General features: G+C 46.6%; 2 protein-coding genes across 4 annotated transcripts; one reads left to right on the forward strand and one right to left on the reverse strand.

The window, feature by feature from the left end:
* Positions 1–665: 665 nt before the first annotated feature.
* LOC102057356 (meteorin-like protein) lies at positions 666–25,311 on the forward strand. 3 transcript variants are annotated; one of them, XM_055726429.1, is made up of 5 exons: positions 666–766; positions 2,372–2,781; positions 4,409–4,468; positions 20,098–20,189; positions 24,981–25,311. In XM_055726429.1, exons 1-5 carry the CDS (start codon positions 678–680, stop codon positions 25,116–25,118), a joined length of 789 nt encoding a protein of 262 aa, XP_055582404.1. In that variant the 5' UTR covers positions 666–677; the 3' UTR covers positions 25,119–25,311. The 3 variants fall into 3 exon arrangements, with proteins under 3 accessions (XP_055582404.1, XP_055582397.1, XP_055582408.1); XM_055726422.1 differs by lacking the exons at positions 20,098–20,189; positions 24,981–25,311 and adding an exon at positions 6,989–8,654; XM_055726433.1 differs by lacking the exons at positions 20,098–20,189; positions 24,981–25,311 and adding an exon at positions 6,989–8,654 and having other exon boundaries at positions 672–766; positions 2,327–2,781.
* TRIM25 (tripartite motif containing 25) lies at positions 13,974–24,751 on the reverse strand. Its single transcript, XM_027808253.2, has 9 exons — positions 24,089–24,751; positions 22,968–23,063; positions 21,293–21,526; positions 20,639–20,795; positions 19,927–20,010; positions 19,452–19,517; positions 18,720–18,746; positions 18,259–18,354; positions 13,974–17,519 (listed from the first exon to the last, which is right to left on the reverse strand). Exons 1-9 carry the CDS (start codon positions 24,710–24,712, stop codon positions 16,987–16,989), a joined length of 1,917 nt encoding a protein of 638 aa, XP_027664054.2. The 5' UTR covers positions 24,713–24,751; the 3' UTR covers positions 13,974–16,986.
* Positions 25,312–25,380: the final 69 nt, after the last annotated feature.

Below are 25,380 nucleotides of genomic sequence, written 5' to 3' on the forward strand. Positions count from 1 at the left end.
ACAAAAGGAATGTTCTTGCTGCAACAGATTTGAGAATGTTCTGTCTGGTGAGAAAAGACTTAACCATGAGGTTGCACGATGTACTTTCTCAAGGCAAATGTTAAACCATAATCTCGTGTTACTATGACAACTTTTGTCTTTGTTTAGACCTTAGTGTAAAAATAGATTAGTTTTTAATATACAGCTTCTTGCTATGGGACTGAAAGCATAACTGTTTGCTTAAACCGGCCTTGAAGCTGAGGATAAAAGGGCTGTGTTACTTGTCGGAATTTGCGAGCCTGGATGGAGCTGCGACTCCCCGGCCACCCAGCGCGCTGGTTTTGCTTTCCTGCCTTAATAAACACCTAGTGAATTTATTTCGGACTCTAGTTATTTCAATTCAACTCTAACAATGGTGCAGGCGGGGTTAAACGCTGGGCCGTGCACCGGCCGCCCCGCGGACCGGGCTTGTGCTGGCGCCGCGTGCGGCTGCTCCTCAGCCCGAGCGCGGGAGCCTGCGCGGGGCTTCCCCGCTCGGGGGCGGCCCGGGGGGGCCGGGGGGGCGGCCCGGGGGGGCCGGGGGTGCCGGGGGGGCGGCCCGGGGGCGGAGGCCGGCCCAGCCCGGCCGCCCCCTCCCTCCGCCCGCGCTTATATCGCGGCCCGCGGCGGCCGCCCCTCAGCGGCGGGGTGGCCGGGGCATGGCCGCGGCGCGGGGCCCGCGCTGCCTCCTGGCCCTGCTGCGGCTGCTGCTGCTGGCGGGCGCCGACCGCTGCAGCTGGCGGGGCAGGTAGGCGGGGGCCGCCGGGGGGTACGGCCGGGCGGTTGGGGGGCGGCGGTGGCTCGGCCGGGGGGCGGGCGGCCCTGCCCTCGCCGCGCTGGTGCCTTGGCGGGCCCGGGCTGGGTCCCTCGGGCGCGGTGGGCGCCGAGGGCGGTGGGGCCGGGGCCGCGCCGGTTAGGAACGCTGTCTCTGTGAATTCTGACGGGAAACGTCAATAATAATTTTAGAAATTGCGGTTTATTAAACCCAACTTTCCAGGCGTTACAGCAGCGCTCGCCGTGCAGCTGCCCCAGCCCGCCGGCGGCGGGACCGGCCCGGGGTGCCTGAGGCGGGGAGGGGGCCGGGGCCGCTTGTCCCGAGCCGAGCGGGGCCCTGCCCGCCCCAGGCACCGCCGCTGCGGCCGGGGGAGCCTGTGTGCGGGCTGCTGGGGTCGAGTGGGAGCTGGGGGCCGTGTCTCGGGGTCCTCAGTGATGGATGGGTACGGGGCTGGCGCACAGGTCTGATGGGGGGGGTTAGTCTGGAGAGGAGGGGGCTCAGGGGGGACAATACCGCTCCCCACAGCTGCCTGACACGGGCTGTAGGTGGGGGGGGGTCGGTCCCTTCTCCCAAGTAACAAGCGACAGGACAAGGGGGAACGGGCTCAGGCTGCAGCGGGAGGTTCAGGTTGGATGTTGGAAACATTCCTTCCCTGGAAGGGTGGCCCAGCGGTGGAGCAGGCTGCCCAGGGAGGCGGTGGGGTCACCACTACTGGAGGTGTTAAAAAAGCACGTAGGTGCTTGGAAAGTGGTTTAGTGGTGGTGTTACCGAAATCTCGGAATGAAGAATTTACCGACGCCAATGTGATGCAGATAAGCAGACACTTCTTTATTGACGGCCGGGTGTGTGAGTGAGTCTTCTCACGATCAACGCACACCAAACTTCAATATCATACACCTCATATAGAACTTATTCATACATATTCATTAAATATTCATGCATAATCATAATATTTCCTGAAAATCATTAACATATCCTCCTCCCAAATCCGATTCTGCGCAGTAAAGGTTAGAAAAGTCTAGAAATGGGTCTGGGTACGATTTGGGTAGGTGGTATATGAGTCGGTGGTCGCGATCTCCCCCTGCCAGAATTACTTTTTACTAAAGTTCACGGTTTCTTGGCAGGTAACCACAAGTTGTTCCAGTCGACTCTCCCCAGTTCCCATTAATTCTATATTCTGACATTTCAATACACTTTCTACATACAGAAGACTAGTCAAATACAAAGAAATCTCTCCCCAGTCTACCTGTAAATACTGTATCCAATTATCTTCAATCATCTTGAATATTAAGTCTGTTATCTAAGTTCTAATCATTCCTACTAGGTGATTCTGACCTATTCTTTTGGCCTTGCTACAGGGCTGTGCAGAGGATTTCATAGCAGCTTTTGCTGTGCAACTACAAGTTTCATTAAAATATATTTCTTATTCCAAATGATTTTATAAAATCAAATAAAAATTCTAACTTATTAGCAGATCTGTAACAGTGGGTTTGGCGGTGCTGGATTAACAGTTAAGACTTGATGATCCTGAAGGTCTTTTCCAGCCTGAGTGGTTCTGTGATTCCATTGCCTTGGCAGCGGTCTGAGCTGGGAGCCCCGATCCCGCGCGGTGGAGCAGGTCCATCTGCGCTGCACCGAGGGCTCCCTGGAGTGGATGTACCCAGCACGAGCCCTGCGTGTCCTCCTGGAGCCCAACCTCGCCAGCGCCCGGCACACCACCGTCTGCATCAAGCCCGCCAGCGACTTTCAGGGTGCCAGCATCTACGTGGAACATGCTGGGCAGCTGCATCTGGTGGTAAGCGAGGCAGGAGGAGCTCGACCTCACCACGTGTCTTGCTTCAGTGCCCACGCACCGCAACGAGTGGCCCTCTTCCTGCAGGCCAGCCCACAGAGGGACATCAGCCGCCGGACAGCCAGCTTCCAGTATGAGCTGCTGAGCAACCAGAGCACTACTGGCTCCGACTTCAAAAAGATGGCACTGGTCGAAGGTAAGAGCAGGGCCAGACCTCAGGGCTCCCCCACTGGGGCAGATCCACGGTGGCATTGGTTATCCACTGACCTTGCCTGTGTGGCCCTAGTGACAGCCCTGAGGGGTTTGTCATTGCAAGGGAGGTCCTTCTCCTGCTCGCTGACTGCTTGGTGCAGTATATAGTCAGATTTCTACCGTGGGGGGCATCACGTAGGCACAGGAGGGAACACTGCAATGTAAAAAGCAGCTCTGCCTTTCCATTAGCAGCCAGCTTGGTCCTGGATATATGCACTGTGAACATGGGTGTCCCCAGCCCCTGGCGGTACCATCACTGAGGACAACTGAGTGCCTTAGGAGGTTTATTAGGTTTTAGGAGCCTAAATCCTATGTTCAGAAGGGATTTAAATTAATCAGGTCCCAAGGTCTCAAGACAGTTGCTGAAAATTAGAATGAGAGTTTGAAAATGGGATTAGCTGGCTAAATTGCTTGAAACTTCATTTACCGTTCTTTCCTATTCTCACACCAACGCAATCCTGCACCTAATAAAGCTTATATACTCCCCCTGCTTTATGTATCCAAGGAGCACTGAGGATGAAGGGGCTCTTTTTCATCCTGGTTATTAAAAATCAAGACCCACCTACTGCTGCCGTTATATCCCTGCTGCTGAAATAAAGAATACCCTGGCTAAACCTGCTGTTAAAAAAGGGGAGTATTCAAGCCGTGTTGCAATGACAAGAAGCTGCCCTTAAAACGGAGGGTTTAAATAAAAAGAGCAACTATAGTGCGTTTGGGTTGTCATCTCTCCTCCCCTCTTTGTTAACCTGCCCAAGGTGCTGCTTTGCTGTTTGCTGGAGCTTCATGGCATTAACTGGGGGAACATGCTTATTTTAGGAAGTGCTCAATAGCATCACCGGCCTGATGGCCCAGTACTCAAGGCAGGAGCTTTTGGTAACAAACGTGGTATATACCAAGTGTGTGGATAACAAATGACGTTTATGGGGGAACAGAGCCTGATTGATTCAATGAACCCTACAACCTGGTGTTAGACTCATGAAAGCTTCAGGTGTGGCGTGCAGTGTTTTCTTTTATCGCTAATATATTGAATGACTTAAGCTGCTACCTCACACTTGAAAGAAAATTCGGCCACGTCCACGCTGGATTGCTGGTATTTCAGTAGACAATACTGGAGCGTTCCCTGGCTGTGGGGCTGCACATTGACTGAAGTTGTTGTAGCTCCCAGCACACACATAGATGCTTCTCTTTATTCTTATCTTTCGTAACCTAGAAGTAATATAGGAGGTTCTTCCCCTCTTTCTGCCAAAACAGAACCAAATTTGAAAAGGTTGAAAAAAGATGGAGGATAACTGTGTGCCAGGTGCTGTGTTTTCTGCTATAGGTTTTGCATGCTTCGTCAGCTGGTAGAGGTATTGTGTGCTGCCAGGCCCTGTTGTCGCTCAGTGACTCTTACAAATCATCTGTGCTTGTTTCTTTGCTTCGGTTGTATTTGCATAACAAGAATTCTGGTTTGCACCTGATCATGATGTTCTCTAGGCTAGTAGTTCTACCCCATTTCCCCTCATAATTCACCAGTCCTTCAGCAATGAGACACACTATAGTATTAAAATAACTGTTCTGGTTTTTTCTAGCTATGTGCCGGCCTTGTGACAATGTGGAACTGCTTATGGCCATTTGCAGCAGTGATTTTGGTAAGCTGACTAAAGAGAAGTCATTTTGCCTTTAATTATGCATTGATTATTTGGATTTATTTGCTTCTTTTCTTAAAATAACAGCATGACTCTGCTCTTTGATCTGAGAAAGAAGTTATCTGTGTGGAAAATAATTCAGACTGGGGAGGGGGAAATGAAACCTAGAAGGAAGAAGCTTTCTTTCAAGGCACTTGTTTCCTGCAGGCAGAAGGGTTATGGTCTAAAAACGAACTGGAAGTAATTCTCACCAGTGTGCTGCTGGCTCTCACACAGAACAAGTCACACGCCTGTGGACATGCGTACACACAGGTTATACATGCTTGGTGTGTTCCTTTTTATTTCCTTCATCCTTGTTTTTTTGTTTTGGTGAGTTTTTTCCCCAGTGATTAATATGTTCTCTCTCTTCCCTCACAATCTGCGTACTTCCCAGTTCTATCTGTACAGAGGTAGTAAGTTGTTTGTGACCTAGCTAAGGATTTCAGGTGATTCAAACTTCTTCCAGTGATTACTGGTTAGGTTTCATGCCTTATGAGAAAACAGAGTTGAATATTCCCTAAGGGAAGAAATTATAAGAAATCCGATGGTACATTAAAAGCTTTTTCCATTTTCTCTACTTAATAATGCAAGGTATTTTTTTCCTTTTTCTCTCGATCGTGATTCATTCACTTTATTCCCATAGTTTTGCACGTGGAGATTTGTACCTCTTTGATTATGTCCAGTAGCTAAAGTGGTAGAGCTGCCACGTGGCCACAATTATATTGCCGTAAATATACCTACATAAAGAAATAAAATTATGAGCTATATTTAACCCTATTCAGCGTTTAAAAAAATCCACCAAATTACTGCTTTCCTACTAGAGGTTGCCATACTTCAAGGCTACTGATAAAATCAAACACCAAGATCTTTGTGCTGATAGAAAAACAGCGTGTGGAGCATGCTTCCCTTAGAGTGCTCCTTAGCTGGTAATTTTCCTTCTTCTTCTAAATTAATTGGTGCAGTCCAGCTCGTTGTTTCTACTTCGTGAAGTTATCAGTTCCCAGGCACTCTCCCCTCGCACTGCCTGAAAGCCCAGAGATGACAGATGTGGAGGCCCAGGCACACAATGGGGGCACTTACACTTACAGCAGCAACAGACCAGAAGAAATGGCCCTTTGAACTGACTCTATTTATGGCCTGACTTCCCTGCCCTAAGCTCACAAATTGCCATCATCAACGTTTTTGATTAGAGAAAATAGCTGCTAATGAAAGTGTAAATGGCACTGGGAGTGAATAGGGGCTTTATAGTTATTCTGAAGGTGGAGGTCTTCAGTCACTAGGCCCTGAGCAGTGCTGGAGCAACTGGGAGCACCAGGAGCAAGTGCATTATAGCTTGTCAATAGACTTGACTGCATCTGATTAAAAATGATCACACGGAGAGGCAGACAGAGGGCAGAGACATCTGTTACGCAGAGTTCTGGATTCCACTGGAAGTGCCATTAAATGAGGAAGTTCTTGGGAACTTCAGAAATAAGCCTTTTCTGCCTCTTGACTTGTGGAGTTCTCTGTCCCTGCATGAAAGAGCTTTGTGGCAGAAGCGTGGTGGTGTTCCCCTTGCATTCATAACCCCTCGTTTGCTCAAGAGCTGTTGGCTCAGACGGTGGCATGTTTCAAGCCTTCTCTGGATATGGGATTGAAATTAGTTTAGTTAGTAGAAGAATAATTCATTGCTTTGAAAAATGGGGGTGGTGAGAATAAGAGAGATGGCTTCAGGACAGCAAACACCTGTCAGATGGGACGTTTCATTCTCCATACAGTTGATGCAAAGGGTGCTTTCCATCAAAAAGTCTCTGGCTTGTTATGCTTTCATTCCCAGAAGACAGCTAGGATCATTGTGGGAGAAGGGAGTATGTGTATGCTATGTGTTTTTTTTTTTAAATAAGGCTTCAAATAAAGTCACGTTAAGAGTTCTGCTTGTTGTTTATCATCTCCCTAAAGTGTCTTTTCGTGGATGGATGACATTTTCTTTTGAGGGGAAAAAAAATGCCAAACCTTTAAATGAAAAAATGTTTAACAAGCTCTTATTTTTTCCAACCAAGCCATATTCTGATTCTTCTTGGATCAACCTCTGTTACTGCTGTCAAAGGAAAAGCTTCAGAGCCCCCTGGAGACAGGAAAGAGGTTGTCTGTGACAGTCATTGTCATGGAATATAGACTGAAAAAACCAAATTCCTGGGCTGACCTCATTTCATGTGCTTTTTTATCCTTTACTGCTACTTGGAAGTATCAAGCAAGTTATATGCTTTTTCCTCAGATGCAGCTTGAGTAGTCATAAAGCATGCTTCCAAGCACATAGCACTGTGTGCGTAGGGATCCTCCGTGTAAAGGATGCAGTGTGTGCTCAGAAATGTGCCCACCTGTGGGTGGTAGGTGTCCAGACTGCACAACAAATCTGCTTCTCCAGTTATTTCATTCAGTGAGCTCCTAGTACCTGAACTGCTTACCTGCTGCTCCATAACCAACTCCTGTCTTGTTCACATCTAGTGGTGAAAGGATCTATCCGAAATGTTTCCCACGATTCAGAGAACCACATGTCACAGGTTGATATCAGCGTCCAGAAAGTCTACAGACAGAAAAACAGAATTTTCCAGCAGGATGAAGCAAGTGGTGAATGGCGAGGCCCCATCCAAACCCTGCTGCAGTGCAAGGTGAAGAAGGGAGGTGGAGATTTCCTTTTCACTGGAAATGAACATTTTGGTGAAGCTTGGCTGGGCTGTGCTCCTCGGTTTAAAGACTTCATGTTCATTTACCAGGCTGCCAGAGAAAGAGGAGCCAACCCATGTGAGTTTCAGCTCAACTGACAGGAGTGACACTGGAGTTGAGAGTGGAAAACTTTCAGCCCAGCTTTTGAATGCTGAGTCTTGAAGTAGAGTTAAAACCAAGGGCTAAAGCTAACAATTTCACCAAAACTGGGACCTGGAGACTTTCCTGAAGATAATGGCTCTGTGAGCCATGTAAACTCTGACTTTTAATCCACATTTGCATTGGTTGCATTATTTTCTCCTTCGCATCTTCTTTGCCTCACAAAATAACTCTGAATTTTGAAAAAGTCTTTTTTTTGTGGTTAGAAAGCAGCTTGGGCTCAGTGTTACAGAATTCTTTCCAACATCATCTGCTCTGTGTACATACTGTGTGCTTTTTCTCTAGACTTTTTTTCTCTCCTCCCCCATCTCTACTTGATTTCCCTTCTGAATAGCTCCTTTGTTTGTTTGTTTGTTTGTTTGTTTGTTAGATGACTGCTAACTATAGTCTTAGCCATAGTTACTAACCCTTCAGACAATTGGCGGGTTTGCCAGTTTTTTTGCCTTCTGTGTGTTAGCAGAGAGATTAACCCTCTGGGGCAAAATCACAGCTGGTGTAGTTCTGGTTTCTGCACAGCTGACAGCATCTTATTTTTGCTCCTCACACAAACAGGCCAAGGAGGGATACAGCACTTTAGCTAATATGAACACTAACACTGTATCTCATCGCTACCACATGAGAAAAGGTGTTTGGGAAACACATTGAAATAGTCGGAGGTCTTGGTTGTAGCATTGGCTGTGTGAGAATGTAATGTTCGGTATTGATGGTACTGGGCCCACAACTACCTCTGGTTCCTGTTTAGGGAACAACAGGAGAGATCTAAGTGAACTGGTCGTTGTAAAGTTGGAGGATGGATGGGGTATCAGAGTACTTGGGTTTTGAGAGCTGGAGGTCAATGCTACATTTCAGATTTTAAATGGAGTACTCTTCTTTGGTTGGTATTTGCACTGAAAATATGAGATAAAATGTTTTCTTTTAGTGTAGATGGGAGGTACTGCATTTCTTTGTCGTTTTATATATTTGTCTATGTCAAACTTCTGTGGGGTTTTGCCTTTTAAAGGGGCCTTAGCCATTTCCTATAGCGTTAATGTCATAATACTTGCTTTCATAGAGCATCATGCCTTTGAAGTAATGTGTTCTTTTTAAAGCATGTAACTAGTGTAGTTAATGAGCTGTTGAAAAACTAAAACAACCCAGTGTGAAGTGAAACAACATACTTAGAAATGCCTGTGATCTGGTAATTTAATCCGCAGCCTTGTGGATTCATCAGCCTTGCAATGAGCAACCTGAAATCCTTGCAGCTGGTGAGAATAATGAAAAGCTTATTAAAGACCGTGGATGTGGTATATGTTCATTCTATTTGACTGTAATCTCCCTATACCGCATAGATTTGAGATAACTATCACAGTATCAGTAACTAGTAGAGGTACCTGATGTTTCCATGTGGTGGGGTAAAAAGCTTTTCTGTAGAAAATCCTTTTGTTTTCATTTGTTTCAGGTTTTAAACAAATATTCTGACTTTTCTGGGGAAAACGTGTAATGTATAGAGTGCCTACACTCAAAAAAATTTCTGCTGTGCTAACATCAGTAGTGCTACTGCTGTTCACGTTTGGTCCAAATTTCTCGCAACATCAAGTCGGAGGGTGTTCAGATACAAACACGAGTAACAGTGGGGCAAAGCAGCCAGTGTTTCCACTGGGATAAGATGAAAAATTTGAATCAGTGGAAGAGCAGTAAAATGGTTAAGAGTAACATACGATCAGGCCATACACTCTTTAACTTCACTGACTCCATCAGCGTGACAGGGTGGACAGCCATTATCGCAGCAAGGAACTGTGATTACATCAAGGCATTTTAATTTCATCTTTCGGTGTTTTAAGCTCTGTCAGCCTAAGTACTTAGTTTTGAGGGCAGCAAGCAATGTTTCTTGCTCTGGCATTTTACCTCCCATGGTTCCTAACTGAACTGTGGAGTCCTTTCTTCAGCCATAGTAGAATAAAAGCTAAAGGGGAATAATCTTCCTTGCACTGGCCGTGTTAGTTTATGTATAATAGGAGCCAACAGTTGCATTTAGGTACTCATTTTAGTCTTCTCAGACAACAAGAGGTTGAACAGAGACAAAACACGTGAGGCAAGCAGTTTGTAAAGCCCACTGCTTCATTGTGTGTGTCATTGGATGTATCCCAAGTTCACCCGCACTGCTCTGTTTGGTGGCCCCCTTGCAAAAGAACAGGCAGAGACCAACTGTATTGAGGGCATGAAGCATTCAAACCAATGCAAATCAAAACTTATAAAGACAGAAACGTGGACTGGGAGCAAGAGTGGTGAAGAACAGCAACAAGGAGTTCAAGCTGCAACTGACCATAATTTTTGCTTAATGGTTAGAGTAGGCATCTTCCATAAAGCAGCAGTCTGCCATGTAAGATTTGTTCTGTTGCTTGCTCTCTCCATAGATGATTAAAACCTTTCAAAAAAGTCCTAGACGTCCTAAAGGAGATATAATCTACCGTTCCAGAGATCTATTACAGGAAGTCCCACATCCCAGGAGCTTGTCATTCTGTGTTCAGCAGCCATATAGAAGAGAAAGCGTCTTTTATGACACCAGACAAACTCTTTGTTCAGTTGTTTCTCAAAAATTCTGTGGATTTTGCTCCTTTCAAGATGGATAAATAGGGCCAGGCAGCCTTACAAAAGCACAGTGATTCACGTATTCAGGGAATGGGTACCTAAACAAAGTAAGGATGCCAAAAGCGTCTTCATGTTCATCTTCATGGGCTGTTTGTTCTGCCCCCCCCCCCCCCCCCCCCAGTCTTTGGGGATCAATTTCTTCAACTCTGCATACAGGCAGATGGGGCCAGAATGGTTTCACATACGGAGAGCTGAGGTGATGAAAAACAATTCTTGGAGGAATTTGGGTGCCGGCTCTCATTAGTGCCAACTTTAAGAATTGAGATAAACCTCGTATGGGGAAGGGGAGGACCTGAGTTACAGTCAAAACACATTTGTGAACACCTGCAAACAACCAAGTGATCTTTCTTAACTGTGGTTGAATTTGACCCAATGAATTATCTTTACCCAGGAAAGCATGTAGAACATTTTTCCCTTCAGCACTGCAAGCTTAGGTCTTTCAGCCTCTTCCAGGAAGGAAGCAAAGCCTTTTCCATAATCCTTCTGATGTGTAATATTTCATAAAGCAGCAGGGCTCTTTACACACTCAATCATTTGTTCTTTGCCAGGCTTGTGCCTGATGTGTAGATAGAGAATCGAAGGAGGGACAGGACGTTTCCCCTGTTTGTTGAAAGACAAAAGAGCCGCAAGAATCTCTGCGAAGTCTTTGAATGACTGGACCAACACCGTGAAGTGAAGGTTTGTGAATAGACACCGTGGGTTAAGTCTTCTTGACTGATTTGAATGAGGTTTCGCCTGCTTACACCAGAGTGGATTTGGCCCTTTTTGAATGCAGCTGGCCTTCTCCTCGTGTCTACCTTGCCTCTTCTGTGCAGTTTCAGAGGCACTGAATTTTCAACATGTCATTCTGTAGGAAATTAATTACACGAATACAGGCTTATTCCCTTTGTTAGAGGTTTGACTCATTCACTCTCTTTCTCCAATTTATGACTGTTTTTAAGGTAAATGTTTCAATAGTTTTTGCTGCAATATAAGCTCAACTTTTGTGTCAAACAAAAGTATAAGAACTGTGTTTGCATAACAAAGTAGGGTAAGTCTTCTGTCACTGTATGAAATGGCAAAGTCATGGCTTTCAGAGACCTTGACAGTTCTAGCGGGAAGGCACAGGAGCTGCGTGCCAAAGTCTTGAAATCAGGGGTTTATGCTGAGCTTTGCCACTGAGTCAAGTACTTAATACCTTCTGCCATCAGTGAGAAAGCCCATGCTTTAATACCTCTTCTAGGAGCTCATTCTGCATTAAGATTTGTAATCTTAACTTCAGCGAGTGAGGAGGAATAATTTTTTTTTCTTTCTCTGTCCTTGACCAAGAATCCATCTTTTTCTCCCTTTTTAATGGTCTTGATCTCATTCTGTTGAAATCTAGCAAGGCTTCCAAAGTAATCATGGAGAGTCAATGAAGAATATTTGTAGTTTTTCTAAATGGTTTTCTTCATTTCAAAGTGGTGAGTTTTGGTTTCAGTATGCCACAGTGATAACTTAGAGATAATTCATGCTCCTGTAATATTTAACATATTTATAATTTTGTCTTAGGATATAATCCTAGTAATGTTTGAAAAACTATTTCCCTGAAGGTAGAGCAGTGGCTGTCTCACTAGCTAAAGGAATACTCTCACTGTCATCTGTAGGCAAGTACCTGAAACGAATCGGGGGCTAACAGGGAATACAGGGGCTCCAGGGATGCCGTCAGCGTGCCACAAAGCAGCAGCCCTCTGTGCTGTGGGCTCGAGAAGTTACAGCAAAATTCCCATGTCCTTACCTATTACATTACCTATGCCAAGATTAAGGATAGCCGAACTGCTTGTCGATCAGTTTCACGCAAAATGAATGCTTGACTTGAATCCTAGGGGATTTACTTTTGCAGGAATGGTATTCCTGACTCCAAAAGAAAAATTGTTACACTTCATTGAAAAGTGCTGCTGATAATTTCATCTAAAGTTTTTGGGTTTGACTTCATATAAATGGACCTGTACACAAATTACCTTGTTACCGTCAAAAGTAGGATTTGCAGGATCAGGCTTCTAAGGCACAACATTCCTCTACAGACAGATCTGGAAACTCTCTCTAAATCTGGGGAAAAACCTAACCATAAAGCAAAAAAAAACCCCCTTCCTTCCCCCACCAAGAACTACTTGATTTTTAAAATGGAACATAGGTGCTGTAAAAAAGGTGCTGTACAAATTCTTTTTTTACATTAAAAAACATTAATGACTTTAATACAAACACAGACAAAATACAAGTAACTCACTTCCTTAAAGTTCTGTTGAACTCATTTAGGATCTAGAATTGCTCACGATGGTATTTTCAGCTAAATTATCTGCCTCTTTTCAGTTACCTTTTATTATTTTAATGGTGGCTCCTCCCACCTCCCTTATTGCTTTGGCCAGACTCACATAATTGCCTATATTTTATGTAAATGGAATTGTTACACCGTAAAATGGTATACAAATGTGTCTACCACACAAAGTCCAACAAATGGTGTGAATAAACCCATTCTTTTCAATGTAACAGCATCTGATAGCAGCCTGCGAAACAGGGGGCTGACAGATGTGAGCCCATGACAAGGCCTAGGAGAAAACTGAATGAGGAGCACTCTGACAGGCCACAATTAATTGACTTTTGAAATAACTCCTTTTTTTCCACAGTTCTACTTGACTGAGCAAGATTCACAAATTGCTGTCTTGAACTTTTTAATGGGACAGAATAGCTGCCAATGAAAGTCTAAATGACATGGGCTTTGAATAGGAGTCACACAATGACCACACCGTGACACGTTTTTAACTGACATATCGATGATTTGAGAAGTAGCAGCCACTCAGCTGGAAGGGAAGCGAAGAGAAGAGATGGAAAGGAGTCAGAAAACTGGCCATAGAAACACACTTTGGTAAACATTAGCCAAATGCAATTTTGTTTTCGGAAGAGAAACAAGTATTAGGTTTCTTTCTGATAACACTTTCACGTATGTTCCCAGAGACTCTTTGGAGTCCAAGTCTGTTGTACCTTTTGCTGTGAAAAAGTGCTCCCAAAGCTAAATCACGAGGGAGTTACATTAGTAAGTAAGGAAACAGACCTCGTACGAGTGACGAGCATGCTGACTTCTGAGGTTTCAGTACCTGCTCAAGACCCAGGCTGTAGTCACCGTCAAGTTTACACAGGCTCAAAATATCTATTTGTCTTTCTTTGAAAAATAATGCCAAACTCTGGCAGACCTAATTGACCTCTTAATCCCAGGGACGTCATGGGAGAAGCAGTGAAGAGGAGGCTGGGTTGTTTTTCTTGGATTTTTTTGGTTTTTTACCACCTGCCACACTGATCGAGCAATACTGTTGTCTGACTGGGAACTCTTTGGAGTTTATTCCAAAACCCTCATCAGCCTAAGTCACTTGGAGAACTTTTAAGTGGAAAAGTCAATTTTTAATTTGTTTTGTGGGTCCCTTTGTTTTGGCTAGTCTTTAAAAGCCTGTTGAGCCACCAGAACAGCTCCCTGTTGAGCTGCTTTCCGCTGGCCACATGGAGAGGCAGCAGCTTGCAAACCAGAAATGCTTTAGCTTGATTTCACTGAGCAGTGTAAGGAATCGTCACCTATTGCTGCTTCTAGAGCTAACTTAAGCTGGCAGATGCTGGACGTCACCTAAGGCTTTTTTTTAAGCAATCCCACTGCACATACTGAGCCCCTAGTCATTCACCTTCCTCCAGCTATTGACCATGATTTTGCTTACCTGAAAAGGTCCCAGTTTTGGTTACTAGCTAGGATGCAGCGTTACTGGTAAAGGGTGCATAGCTCAGGTGAAGGAGATAGTTTAGGACAGCATTTGACAGTCCAGAGGATACCACAGCTGTCTCCCTTTTCTCTCTTCCCCAGTTCTCGTGTAACTCAGCGAGTTATGCAGTGAAAGACCTGTTGTTTGTACGCTGTAGTGTCTTTATTTCTGCCTTCCTTACTGCTTGCTTCAACTTTGAGCACGGAACAAAATACTCAGAGTTAGGGTTTACCATGAATATTTATTGAATTCAGAACGTCATCGTTCATTCACTTTCTAGCTGAAAAGATCAACAGTCAACTTCTAGAACAGGTACAAGCACACACATAAAACAGATGGCGTAAAATCTACGTCTACTGCCCTGACAAGGATGTCTAGCTGATAAATATATATGAAATAACATGAAGTACATGGCTGATATAGCAGAACCATCAACAGGTTTATTATTACATAAGCATTTATTTTTCTGTATTTTACTGATGGGTTTTATTGAAGAAAAGATTAAATTTAAACAGATAGTGTATTTTCAGTGGGAAAACGTTTCTCTGTTTATTCTCAGTTGTTCATTAATATGCAAATCATTCCACATCTTCATGGTTTTATTAACACCAGAATTGGTTCTTTTTCTAGACTGGATAAGTTGGATACTTCATACTGTTAAAAAAAATAAGTATAATTAAAACACATGCTTGTATCTACATTTTGTTTAAAACCAGTACAGCTTTGCTAGTTACTGGCTGAGTAAAACACTTCAGTTGTGTTGAAAAGGCTTTTGCACCATTATTTGTCGTGCTGTAACTGGTATTTTTTTTTTCTAATGTTTTGTCACCCTGATGTTTCAATATATCCAAAGATATCTGAAGCTAATGAAAATAACAGTTTTCAGGAGCGTAATTCAGTTACGCGTTTCTCATTGAATTCCAATTTAAAAGAACCTCATTCTAGCATTTCTAGTCGTTCATAGCACAAAACAAACAAAAAAGAGAACCAGGAATACAGCAGCAGGCTTGTACCACTGCCTGTGGTAATCCCACACACCTTAAATGTTTTACAGTGTTGGTCATACACCAGTGTCACAGGTAAAGCATCCCACCTTGTCCAGTGTGGCAGAATAAAACCCCTCTCCTTTACTCTGCTTGAGTATCACTCCAGACTGTAGCTAAAGAAGCCCATAGTCTTAGAGGTTGGTATTAATCCCGCCTGAAAGTCAAGAAGCAAGCAATAGGAAATGTGGACTTTCTCCACTGCACAAACTGCCAGAGCACTTTTTTCCCCCCCGTGAACAAGGGGGCAGCTACTCCTTCTGCAGCCTGCCAAGGGGATCTGCAGCCCTGCGGCACAGCCAAGCGGCTAAAGGGCCAGGATTTCCCAGAGGAAACTGCTCTTGTCCCTCGCTGCTGAAAAACTGGAGGTGCAGGAGGAAAAGCCTTGTGTTCATTGTTGCTCCTAGCAGGACACATCCTCCTTCCTGCACCTTCTGGAGTCTTCTGCTTAGTTTGGTAGTTTTAGTGCTGGCTGTGCTTTGGGATGCTGAGACCCTTGAGACAGGACAGCCCTGGCACGCTGAGGTCCACCACCGATTCCGTATCCTGTTCTGCCCAAGGAACTGGAAGCCTCTTACTAGACTTACACTATCCTTGACAAAGTACTAAGAGTTTACAAACCAAGTAAAAACAGAGATGCCAAGCCTGAATTCCTGCAAGTCTCCCTCTAAAGCACTTTGGCGAATGTGAAATGTTGTCCCAGAGGTTCTTCTGAGCCTTCCGACAACTCCCTTCAACACTGCCAGCAGCCGCTGGTTTATGTCACCCAGTCCCGTAAGGGGGAGTTTTGCAAATCAAAGCCCAGGAAGTCTCTCAAGCGAGCTCCCCTGTTCTTCATGGGCTCCTACAAGAAATCAGAACTAGCACAGTGATTCCAGAGGCATTAACAAGTTACAGGCCCAGTTACTATGAGATCCAAATACCTTGATTCCCTACTGGTTGTTTTAAAGTTGTAAGAAATGCAAAAATACAGATCCCCCTGTACAGAGCGAGGACTTCTGAAGACACCACAACCCAAAGAAAAGGACACCAGGAGAATTAAAAATACATCCTCGTGGGAATGGACATATACTCTCCTTTGTGCTAATTCCCTGTACGTTTCGAGAGATTCAGCTCTCTGCCTACAGGCTTCGAACAGAGATGAAACAGCATTTTCTAGGCACTGTGCATACTGTCTTGAGACTCCTCAAATCAGAGTGCCAGGAACACGTAGGAAATCCAGTGTCTGCCACCCAAACTACTACAGATGCACCAACAGAGAATATCCTGCCTCCCAAAGAGGAAAAGCTTTACAACAGGAGACCCTGCTTTAAGCAAACAGCACCTTTATGCTCCCTACACAAGCCAAAAAAAGCACTCCCTGAACTCAGCACACAAAGAGCCTTCGGTGTGAAGATGTGAAGCAGGTTCTGGGTCACAACATGAGACAGAATGCTTCATCCCACAAACTGTATTACAGGGAGCACACTACTGCTTTGCAGGCTGTCTTCCTGAAGACTGGCGTACTCCCAGTCTCTGAGTCAATGCCATATATTTCCTGGTGATTCTGACACCATTTCTTATCCATCAACTCTAGAAGTCTCTGCATTTCCATTCTGATCAGATTTGACATACTAGCTTTTATAACTTAGCATCATAAAACCTGAACTTAGTGATTTTAATAGTTCACTCTGTACCATCTCATGGAGTCGTACACTGGCAACGTGTACATTGCAGATCCTGACTATGACCAGTCTGCGTACAGAGAAAAAGGCAACACTGAGACCTACCACAAAGCCTGGAACCTGAATTTAGCAAGGAAGAATTCCTTGCTAAAGGGGTTACTGCTACCTGTGAAACACATCTAGACCTGAAAATTAATTCTGGAGATTCTTTACAGCAAGCCACAGAAGGCACTGAAGACGTTTAACAGTTTGTATCGTAACTTTGCTTTCAGAAGGACAATCAAAGTCTTTGCTAAACCTTTCATCATTATAGTTTTTACTATCATCAACATTTTACTGAATCACTATATCTAAAGGCTTTAGCGATTCAGACCAAAGAACCAGCAGATTTCCCAAGCTGCTGAAAAGAGCTAATAATTTTAGTCTCGAACAATCTTCGAGACTTCTTAGACTAAAACATACAAAGAGTTGCTGCAGGACTGATTACCTGCATGTAAGCACTTAGGTGAAATAAATAAGGACAGTCCTTACTGTTTCATTTGGCATAGAGAGAGAACAGTGCCACTGGAAAATAACCAGAAGGCAGGGTACAGGGCTTCAGTGAACTCAGCTTTGAATTTATAGATCAAGTTGTGCTTCTTTCCAACAGCCATGAAAATCACAAACCCTCCCTCACAGTGGAGCAGCACACCGATCTTGGTAGTGTGCACAGCAGGCAAACACTTCTCAACATCATTATGCCAGGATGATATTTTGGAATTAAACCACTCAATACACCAAGAGCTGCTGTTCCTCCCCAGGCGACTCTCGGGCCCCTGCCGGTCCATGCTGCCGTAGCAGATGCCAATGCCACAGAAGTTACTCTGTTGCAGTTCCACTTCCCAGTAGTGGATGCCCTTCTTGAAGCACTGCAACCCCAGAACTTGGAAACAATCGGTGAAGCGCTGAGGGCTGTTATTATAATTCAGGGAGGTGTCTGAGACAGACATCCTGGTGTATCCGTCAGACAGAATCACTTTGTTATGAGCGGTGTTGCAATCCAGCATGACGTTAACAGCATCTGCAATGACGTGAATTGTTTGAATTTACTGAAGAGCAAAGCACTTTTATTTGTACTGTCCCACCTAGGCACTTGTTCCTAGACATGTTTATCTCCCTTCTCTGCTCTCCTCCACACTGCAGGCAATTCTTCGGGCCACAAGAACAGCTGTTGGGTTCAACTGCAGCTCTGTGTTACACCTCAGGCAAATGGAAGGCAAGTTTCCTTCCTCCCTGCATCCCCATGGGATTCCTTCACCACGTATATATATATGTGCTGGGAGAAGAAGGGGATTGTTGATCTGGCAGCAAAAGGTACACCGTATCGTATGCCATCTTGGACAGCATCTTAAGCAAGCCATCATGGCCTTGCATAAAAGCCTACATGTCATTTCAAAGAGAAACCCAGTTGTGTTACACATCCTGTTTCTGGGCTACCTTAATGCAGTCATGTTGGGGGAAACCAAAGCCATTACTGAGAAAACTTCATCTCCCTTTGTAAAGATACATGCATACCAAAGATAAATTTGATTCGTCTGGCAAAAGAAACACTTAGAAACCTCCTGCCCACTTTTCCTCCAAAAATTTCCTTCATTTGTAGCAACCAATTGATAACCTACTAAGCTAACTAAACCCCCTCAGAAGTCTTTTTGCAGATAACTACAGAGGGAATATACCACCAGGGCAGTAAGTGCCAAACCCTCATCTTTAAGTAATGTAACTTTTAATTAGTAAACTCATCTTTAAGTTGGGTGTCTTACACTGCAAAAGCTCCTCTCTGGATTTCTTCAGAAAGCTGTCAATAAGCTCCTTGGTTGAAACGGCAGCTGCAGCATTCGGTGTTCCCACGTCTGGTGCTGTGTCGGCAGAAGAAGAGAGAGTTGGGAAGTTGGGAAGAAACCCTGCATGCTTAACAACCTGAGCGCGTCTGTGATGGTGTGAAGTGGACCTCTAGAAGTTACCTGGTTTAGCTTCATGCTCCACACAGGGTTAACTTCAATATTAGCTCAGGTTGCTCACCGTCTTGCCAAGTTTTGAAAACACCCTGTTGTCTCTGGGCAACCTCCTTGGGCGCCTGATCGCTCTCAGAGTAACTAGTAAGAGCCTTCTCAGAGCAAGAGTTGAACCTTTGCTTAATGTACCAACACTAGTGACCATCTACTTATCATTTTAAGAGCAGTCAATGAAAATTAGAATAAGTATGCGGAAAGTTTGGACTCACCAATTTTACCAGGTTTCTTTTTCTCCTCTGGAGGCGGGGGGAAGAAAAAAAAAAAAAAAAAAAAAAAAAAAAAAAAAGAGAAAAAGGTGACCTGTGAGCTCTACTGAGACTGAAAAGCCACTGATAGACTCTGCCAGCTCTGACACCATCGTCATGGCTCTTCTGCAGCTGCAGCAGCATATGAAGCTGACAGTGCAGCACACTGCAGCACACATACAAATACACCCATACCGGGAAGCTGCACGTGAAGCACAACCTCCTGTTCTCTCCGTTTCACAGGGTCACAAGCCCAGAACGAGCTTCATCTCCACTCAAGGATGCAGCGTGTTCAGGCAAGTGGCAATAAGCCTCTTCCCATGAGGTACCCAGACCTGTTCCTTTTCTTTTTACAATGGAACTTCTGGTGCAGCAACAGGAGCCAAAAGTCCATTCAACTCCAGCATCCCCCACAGACCCCGCCGAGTGCTCCACACCCGGGACTCGCGAATGGAAAGGACCAGGTGTCAAGGGCTCAGTAGAAGGGTGTGTTTAACACTTGGATTTATTTCAAGACAGTATGGAAGATCTTCTGAACAGGCTAGAGTGCCACATTAATACTAGTATCTGGACAGAAAACACTGAGGCCCTCGTATAACCTGCCACAGACTGTCTGCATCACCCCAGCCTTAGACTGTAGGCAAGATGTGGCCAGCAAAACGTTTGAGTAAGGGGCTGCTGTTCATCACCACTTACTGGTATCTGCCTCGACCTGTGAAGCGGCTGGAGTCTGGGGAAAGTTCTTCTCTTTGGAGGCATGATCTTGGGAGGGGGGGAAAGAAAAAAACAAAAACCAAACAACGAGAACATGGAACAGCTTGTAAGCAGGATTCAAGACATACAAATCCATCAAACGTGCCAACAGACGTCTAGTGCAAATGAAAAAAAGTCTGCAAGAACCCGAGGGCTGGGAGGCTCCGCTTTGCTTTACAGCCTGCTGATACCGCTGCAGGTGCACACGGAGGCTAATGCGCCATCGTATCCGTGCAGTTTGCTGCTTTACAGCTCACAAGGCATCCAGTACTAAATAGCCCAAGCCACCCTCCCTCCCTTTCCCATGCCAGAGCACTCGCTACAGGTAGTCACTGCATCACTCCTATAGCAAAGGGCTCTTGGGTAACTGCTTGAATTCTTATTTAATTAGGAGAGGATGATATTCTTTAATACTTACATGGTCCCAGTGTCTGTCTTCCAACAAAGGTTCTGTTTGGAGAAGCTAGTGGAGGGGCTTTGGTTTTCCTAGGTGTTAGTTTTGCTGCAATGGTGATATTTTTACATTACGGTTTGTATTGCCAGGAACATTAATGCATTAGCAAGGACATTTTCTAATCTTATTTTTCAGTTATGGGAAGAACTTATGTGACACACAGCAGAGATGGTAACAGCACAGAAGACACCCATACCCCAGTCCAGAAGACACTTTTGCTTAACCCGGTAAGTAGAGCTTTGTTCTACACCACTTACACAACCAGCACCTTCACAGCTGGGTAGCCATAGTCCTGTCACTCTAAAGCATTTTATGACTTCCCTGAAATCCACATCCTAACTGCATCCAGCCCTGCTACAGAATAAAAACATAGATTACTGTAGGGAGTAAAGGCTGAGGTGTGCCAGCAGGGCTTGGTATTGTACTTGTCAGCTTATCCAAGCAGAGATAAAAGCGAAGAGACACTGATGCAATTTTTTTCTCCTAGTTTAGCCCAGACTGTAGCATTTTTGTGTGGAAATGCAGGACTGCAGGAGCTGGAAGACACAATTTATTTTAGCCAACTGTATGTGCTGCACTATTTTTTTTTCCAATGATACTTGGATTGGAGAGGAAGATCCCTCATTTGTGCTCAAAGGCAAGGCAGAAAATGCCAGTTCTCCCAGCAATACGTTACCTTCCACTCTTTCCTCCCTACACTGAGTCACTGCAAGTTTCACAGTGTCTTTAAGGTTAATGGCAGACTGGCAAGTGGAATGTATCAGGTTTTGGTCCATTTCAACTTCAGGAATGAAAGCGTTTTTTGTTGGTGTTCGTTGCAGTGCTGCTGCTTTCTGAAAAGGCAAATGGAAGATCTTGTACAGACCACCTTATGTAGCAGAGAGAGAAAAATACAACCAAATTATTATAAACAGGGTGGGTTTTGTACATTTATTTCAAATTTAAAGCAGCAAAGGCTACAGTCAGACAATGACCCATGGCAAAACTTCAGCAGCAACCCACACACGATTCACAAGTGAGAAGGATCCACCAGACAGCATCACAGCACAGAGCTGCAACACCTCACGGGGATGAGCTCTCTCACCCACTGGCCCCTCTGCGGGCTGTAGAGGTAGTAGCTGACTTGGGGCGAGTTACCAGACACCATTGCATCTCTCTTTCATTGGTATTTATGTACTTATCAGGATATCCTTTTGTAGCAGACTTTTGCACACGCCTGCATTACCATTCGACTGAAAGTGTCTGGAGAGCAGGACTACCACAGCAGGTTTTTGTGATTCCACATTCTCGAAATAAGAAGAATTGGATTTGCATTTAAAGGATATATTACCTTCAAAAACAGAACGTCATCCTGTTCAGTCAGTGCCACCTCAATCTGATCTCTCAGAGACTGAATGTCATTCTTCTTATTTCCCAGAACACCATAAATATAATCAAACTTTTTCCAAACTCTTTTTTCTTCATCTGCAATTACTTTCAAAATCTGATTTTCTCTTTCTTCAATTAAAGCTTTAATTTCTGAAAACTCATTTCTGATCAAATTGATCTTTCTGGAAGCTGTCTCCTGGAACAGATGAAGAACAGACAGACACTGGCTTCAAAAGAACAGTCTGTGGACAAAGTACTGCTTACTACTACTACTACAAGAAAGCCTTTGAGGAACATGTAGGCTTGAATTACTTGAAACAGGCCATAGAAAAGCTGTGTATTTCTGTGTCATTAGGAAAGAAAACGCATTTACTCCCAAGGAATGAGGACACTTCTTGGTCTCCAGATCCCGGCTGCGGGCAGAGGCCGGGCCATCTAGGGGGCACTGGCACTGGGACAGGGCCATGCCACCACTGGCACACCGCTGTCCTAGGTTCGGCTGGGATGGAGTTACCTTTCTTCTTAGTAGCTAGTATAGTGCTGTGTTTAGTACCGTTGTTGCTGGGTAATGTTTATACTAAAGTCAAGGTTCCTTGGGCCCTGCCAGCGAGAGGGCTGGAGGGACACGGAAAACTGGGAGGGGACACAGCCAGGGCAAGTGACCCAAACTAGCCGAAGGGGTATTCCATGCCATATGACATCACGCTGAGTATATAAACTGGGAGAAGAAGAAGAAGGAAGGAGGGGGACAACATCTGACATTATGGCATTTGGCTTCCCAAGAAACCAATAGGTGTGATGGAGCTTTGCTGTCCTGGGGATGGCTGAACACCTGCCTGCCAGTGGACAGCAGTGATGAACTCCTCGTTTTGCTTTGCTTGCAGGCGTGGCTTTTGCTTTACCTGTTAAATTGTTCTTCTCTCAACCCTTACATTCCTTTCTGATTCTCCTCCCAACCCCTTTGGGCAAGGGAGGAGTGAGCTGGTGGCTGTGTGGTGCCGAGTTACTGGCTGGGGTTAAACCCTGACAGCCACACACCCACTTGGACAGCTGTAGCCATTTCTGCCTCGGAGATGCGACATCTCTGGTTCATACAAAGTTATTCCTGATTCTCCAAGAGATGTTCCAGAGGAGCACAAAACTACTAACAGTTTCTTGGTCTCTACCACTCGGTTCAGAAAGGACGGTGCAAGTGACACGTACCACTGATGTACCATCAGTACAAACAGCAGCCCCAATCGTCAGCTAAGAGCAAGGATTAGCTGTGGTCATTTATGGGGCAGAACCATCACAGATTTCTGCACCGGTGCAGCCATTACAGCTCACTAATCCTTTAGCTTGGGCTGCACGGACACACACTTTCTGGTACGACAGGGAAGGAGGGGTTTGAGCCCCGTTACGGGCCGGGTGTGTCAGCACATGCGGCTATAAACCCCTTGCACGGTGGCTGGTTTACTCCCGTCTCCCACGGAGCTGCCTGGCTCTGCCAAAACGCCTTTTCTGTTCCTTCCCAACCACATCTTCTCCTGCCAGTGCTATCTCAGTACTACAGCCGTTGCCACAAGAGTGTGACCCTCAGTGACACACAGTGGCAGTGTATGCCAAGCAACCCGACAGCATTTTGAACGGCCACTTACAGTAGTTTGGCTTTGATGTATTTTCACAGCCTTCATTGCCTGAGCAGCTTTTTCACACTGATTATGCAGCTCCACAAGTCTCTTCTTCAGCGCTGACTGCAACAGGAGAGATCAGAAGGTCGTTCAGCGCAGCAGTTGCCATGCCTGCTCTCAGTCAGGGCACACATACTGCAGCAAGAATCATATTTACAGGACGTTTTAAATAACCATTGTAATCATTTAGCACTATTGGTTTAAAATCTACTGCGCCTTAAGCCTTGGGGGACGCAGAAGCCCTCTCCCACGTGTGTTCGACTCGTGCAGCAGGTGCCTTCCCCGCAGCTCCACCTCCCAGCAGCAGGAGCAGCTGTTGATTCAGTCTCTGTACGATACAGCCTGGGTGTTCTCATCAGCCCAGGGTTTCCCAGTGCCAAGAATAAACTTTCTGTTGGCTCTCAGGTTGGACTTTGGGCACTGGGTTGACATGACTGTTCACCCCACTTGTTTTAATTGAGAATTTTATCACTCAGATGGGAGTTACCTATCCCTTTAGTTCAATATGCTGCCAAGCTAAATCAGGGAGGACTTCTGAGCATAAGAAGGACACACACTTGCCAAACAGATGGGAGACTGGCCACCTAAGCTTTTCAAGCACACCTTACTCATCCACCCTCTGACTTTGAGCTGGGCTGTAGGAGAGGAAGGCTAGCCTCCCTTCCTGCCACTCCTGCCAACCTCCTCCCGCCTCTTCTCCACCTGCTAGCGAGCCCCTGGGCTGCTCTTGACACATCATCGCTTCTTAAGGACGTACACAGAGCAGCGCCTGCCTACGGTCCCTCAAACGGCTGACAGCGGGGGCCCCGGGACACAGGTGACGCCCGCGGAGGCCCCCTGGCCGGGCCGGGGGCTGCCAGTGCCGTAGACCCCCGCCCCCCCGGCGTGGGGAGAGGAGGGAAGCGCAAGGAACGACCCTGCTGAGGCCGAGCGGGCTCTGGAGGGCCCATAATGTGCTGCCAAGGCCAGGAGTGAGGTGTGCCCTCCGCGTCTTGTCCAGCCTCCCCCTGGCACACCCAGGGCCCCGGGGGAGCCCCGGGGTGCCCCTCGCAGGGCGCTGCAGCCCCCCCGGAGCACGCACCGCTCACCTCGGCGTTGGCTTTGGCCAGCTGCAGGGGGCTGGTGTCGCACAGCTTGTGCCCGAGGAGGCAGAGGGAGCAGATGCAGCAGCCGTGCTGCCGGCAGAAGAACTCGAGGAGCTTGCTGTGCTGCGGGCACTTGCGCCGCTGGAGGTCGCGCAGGGGGGCGCAGAGCTGGTGGTCGCGGAAGGCCGGGCTGTCCTGGTGCGGCCGCAGGTGCTCGGCGCAGAAGGAGGCGGTGCAGGTCAGGCAGGTCCGCGCCGCCGGCGCCCGCAGGCAGCTGTCGCAGCGGACCGGGAGGTCCCCGGCGGCGTCCCCGGCCGCGCTCCCCGCCTCCCCCTCCCGCTCCCCCTCCCCATCCCGCTCCCCGGCCCCCGCGCAGCCCCGGAGCTGCTCCACCACCCGGCACAGCACCGTGTTCTTCTGCAGCTGCGGGCGGCCCGCGAAGGTGGCGCGGCACTGCGGGCAGCTGAAGTCCGCCGCCGGCCCGGCCCAGGCGCTCTCCAGGCAGGAGCCGCAGAAGTTGTGCCCGCAGGGCACGGTCACGGGGCTGCTGAAGAGGCTGAGGCAGATGGAGCAGGTCAGCTCCTCCTCCAGCACCGCCAGGCCCGGCTCCGGCGGCAAGCGGGCCATGGCGCGGCTGCCCGGCCCCGCGGCGCCAGAAACGAAAGCGGCGGTGGCGCTTTCCGGGAATTTGCGTGGCCCGGACCCGCCCCGGCGGGAGGGGCCCGGCACCCGCCCCCCGGCGGCCCGACCCCCCGGGGCCGCCTCTGCCTGAGCGGGCGGCTGGCGGGGACCGCCGGGGAACGTCGTGCTACGTCGTGCTGAGCTGTCTCGTGTGTCACCAGAGAAGGGCCCAAAGAGCACCTGTTGATGTTTACATTTTTTTATTTTTCTGTAGGTGAACAAAGCACTTCTCCCTGGGCTTACCTGGGGCAAGGCACCGTCATCTTTCAGAGGCTCGCAGCCGCACTGTATTTTCTCAGCACTCACCTGGTGTCCACCCGTGCAGACAAAGGTATGCAGATGTAAAGGGTAAATACACACCCTCACAACTACAGCTTTTGCTTCTGGAGCAGAAGATGGAATGTTTAGAGCTCAGGTGAGCAATTTATGTTCTGCATTGTCAAAGAGGGCTTGAAATTCTGTTTTGAGTAAGCTCGACCTCTCCTGTTGTCTAAAAACCCATAATGTTTAATATTAAAAATTACTGAAGAATTTTACCATTTAAATAGCTGCTGAGGTTCCTACTCCCTTTGCTTCCTTGCAATTACTTGAGAACTTCTCCATGTGGTTCTGAG

The sequence above is a fragment of the Falco cherrug genome, chromosome 1, assembly GCF_023634085.1.
Source record: "Falco cherrug isolate bFalChe1 chromosome 1, bFalChe1.pri, whole genome shotgun sequence".
NCBI lineage: Eukaryota > Metazoa > Chordata > Aves > Falconiformes > Falconidae > Falco > Falco cherrug.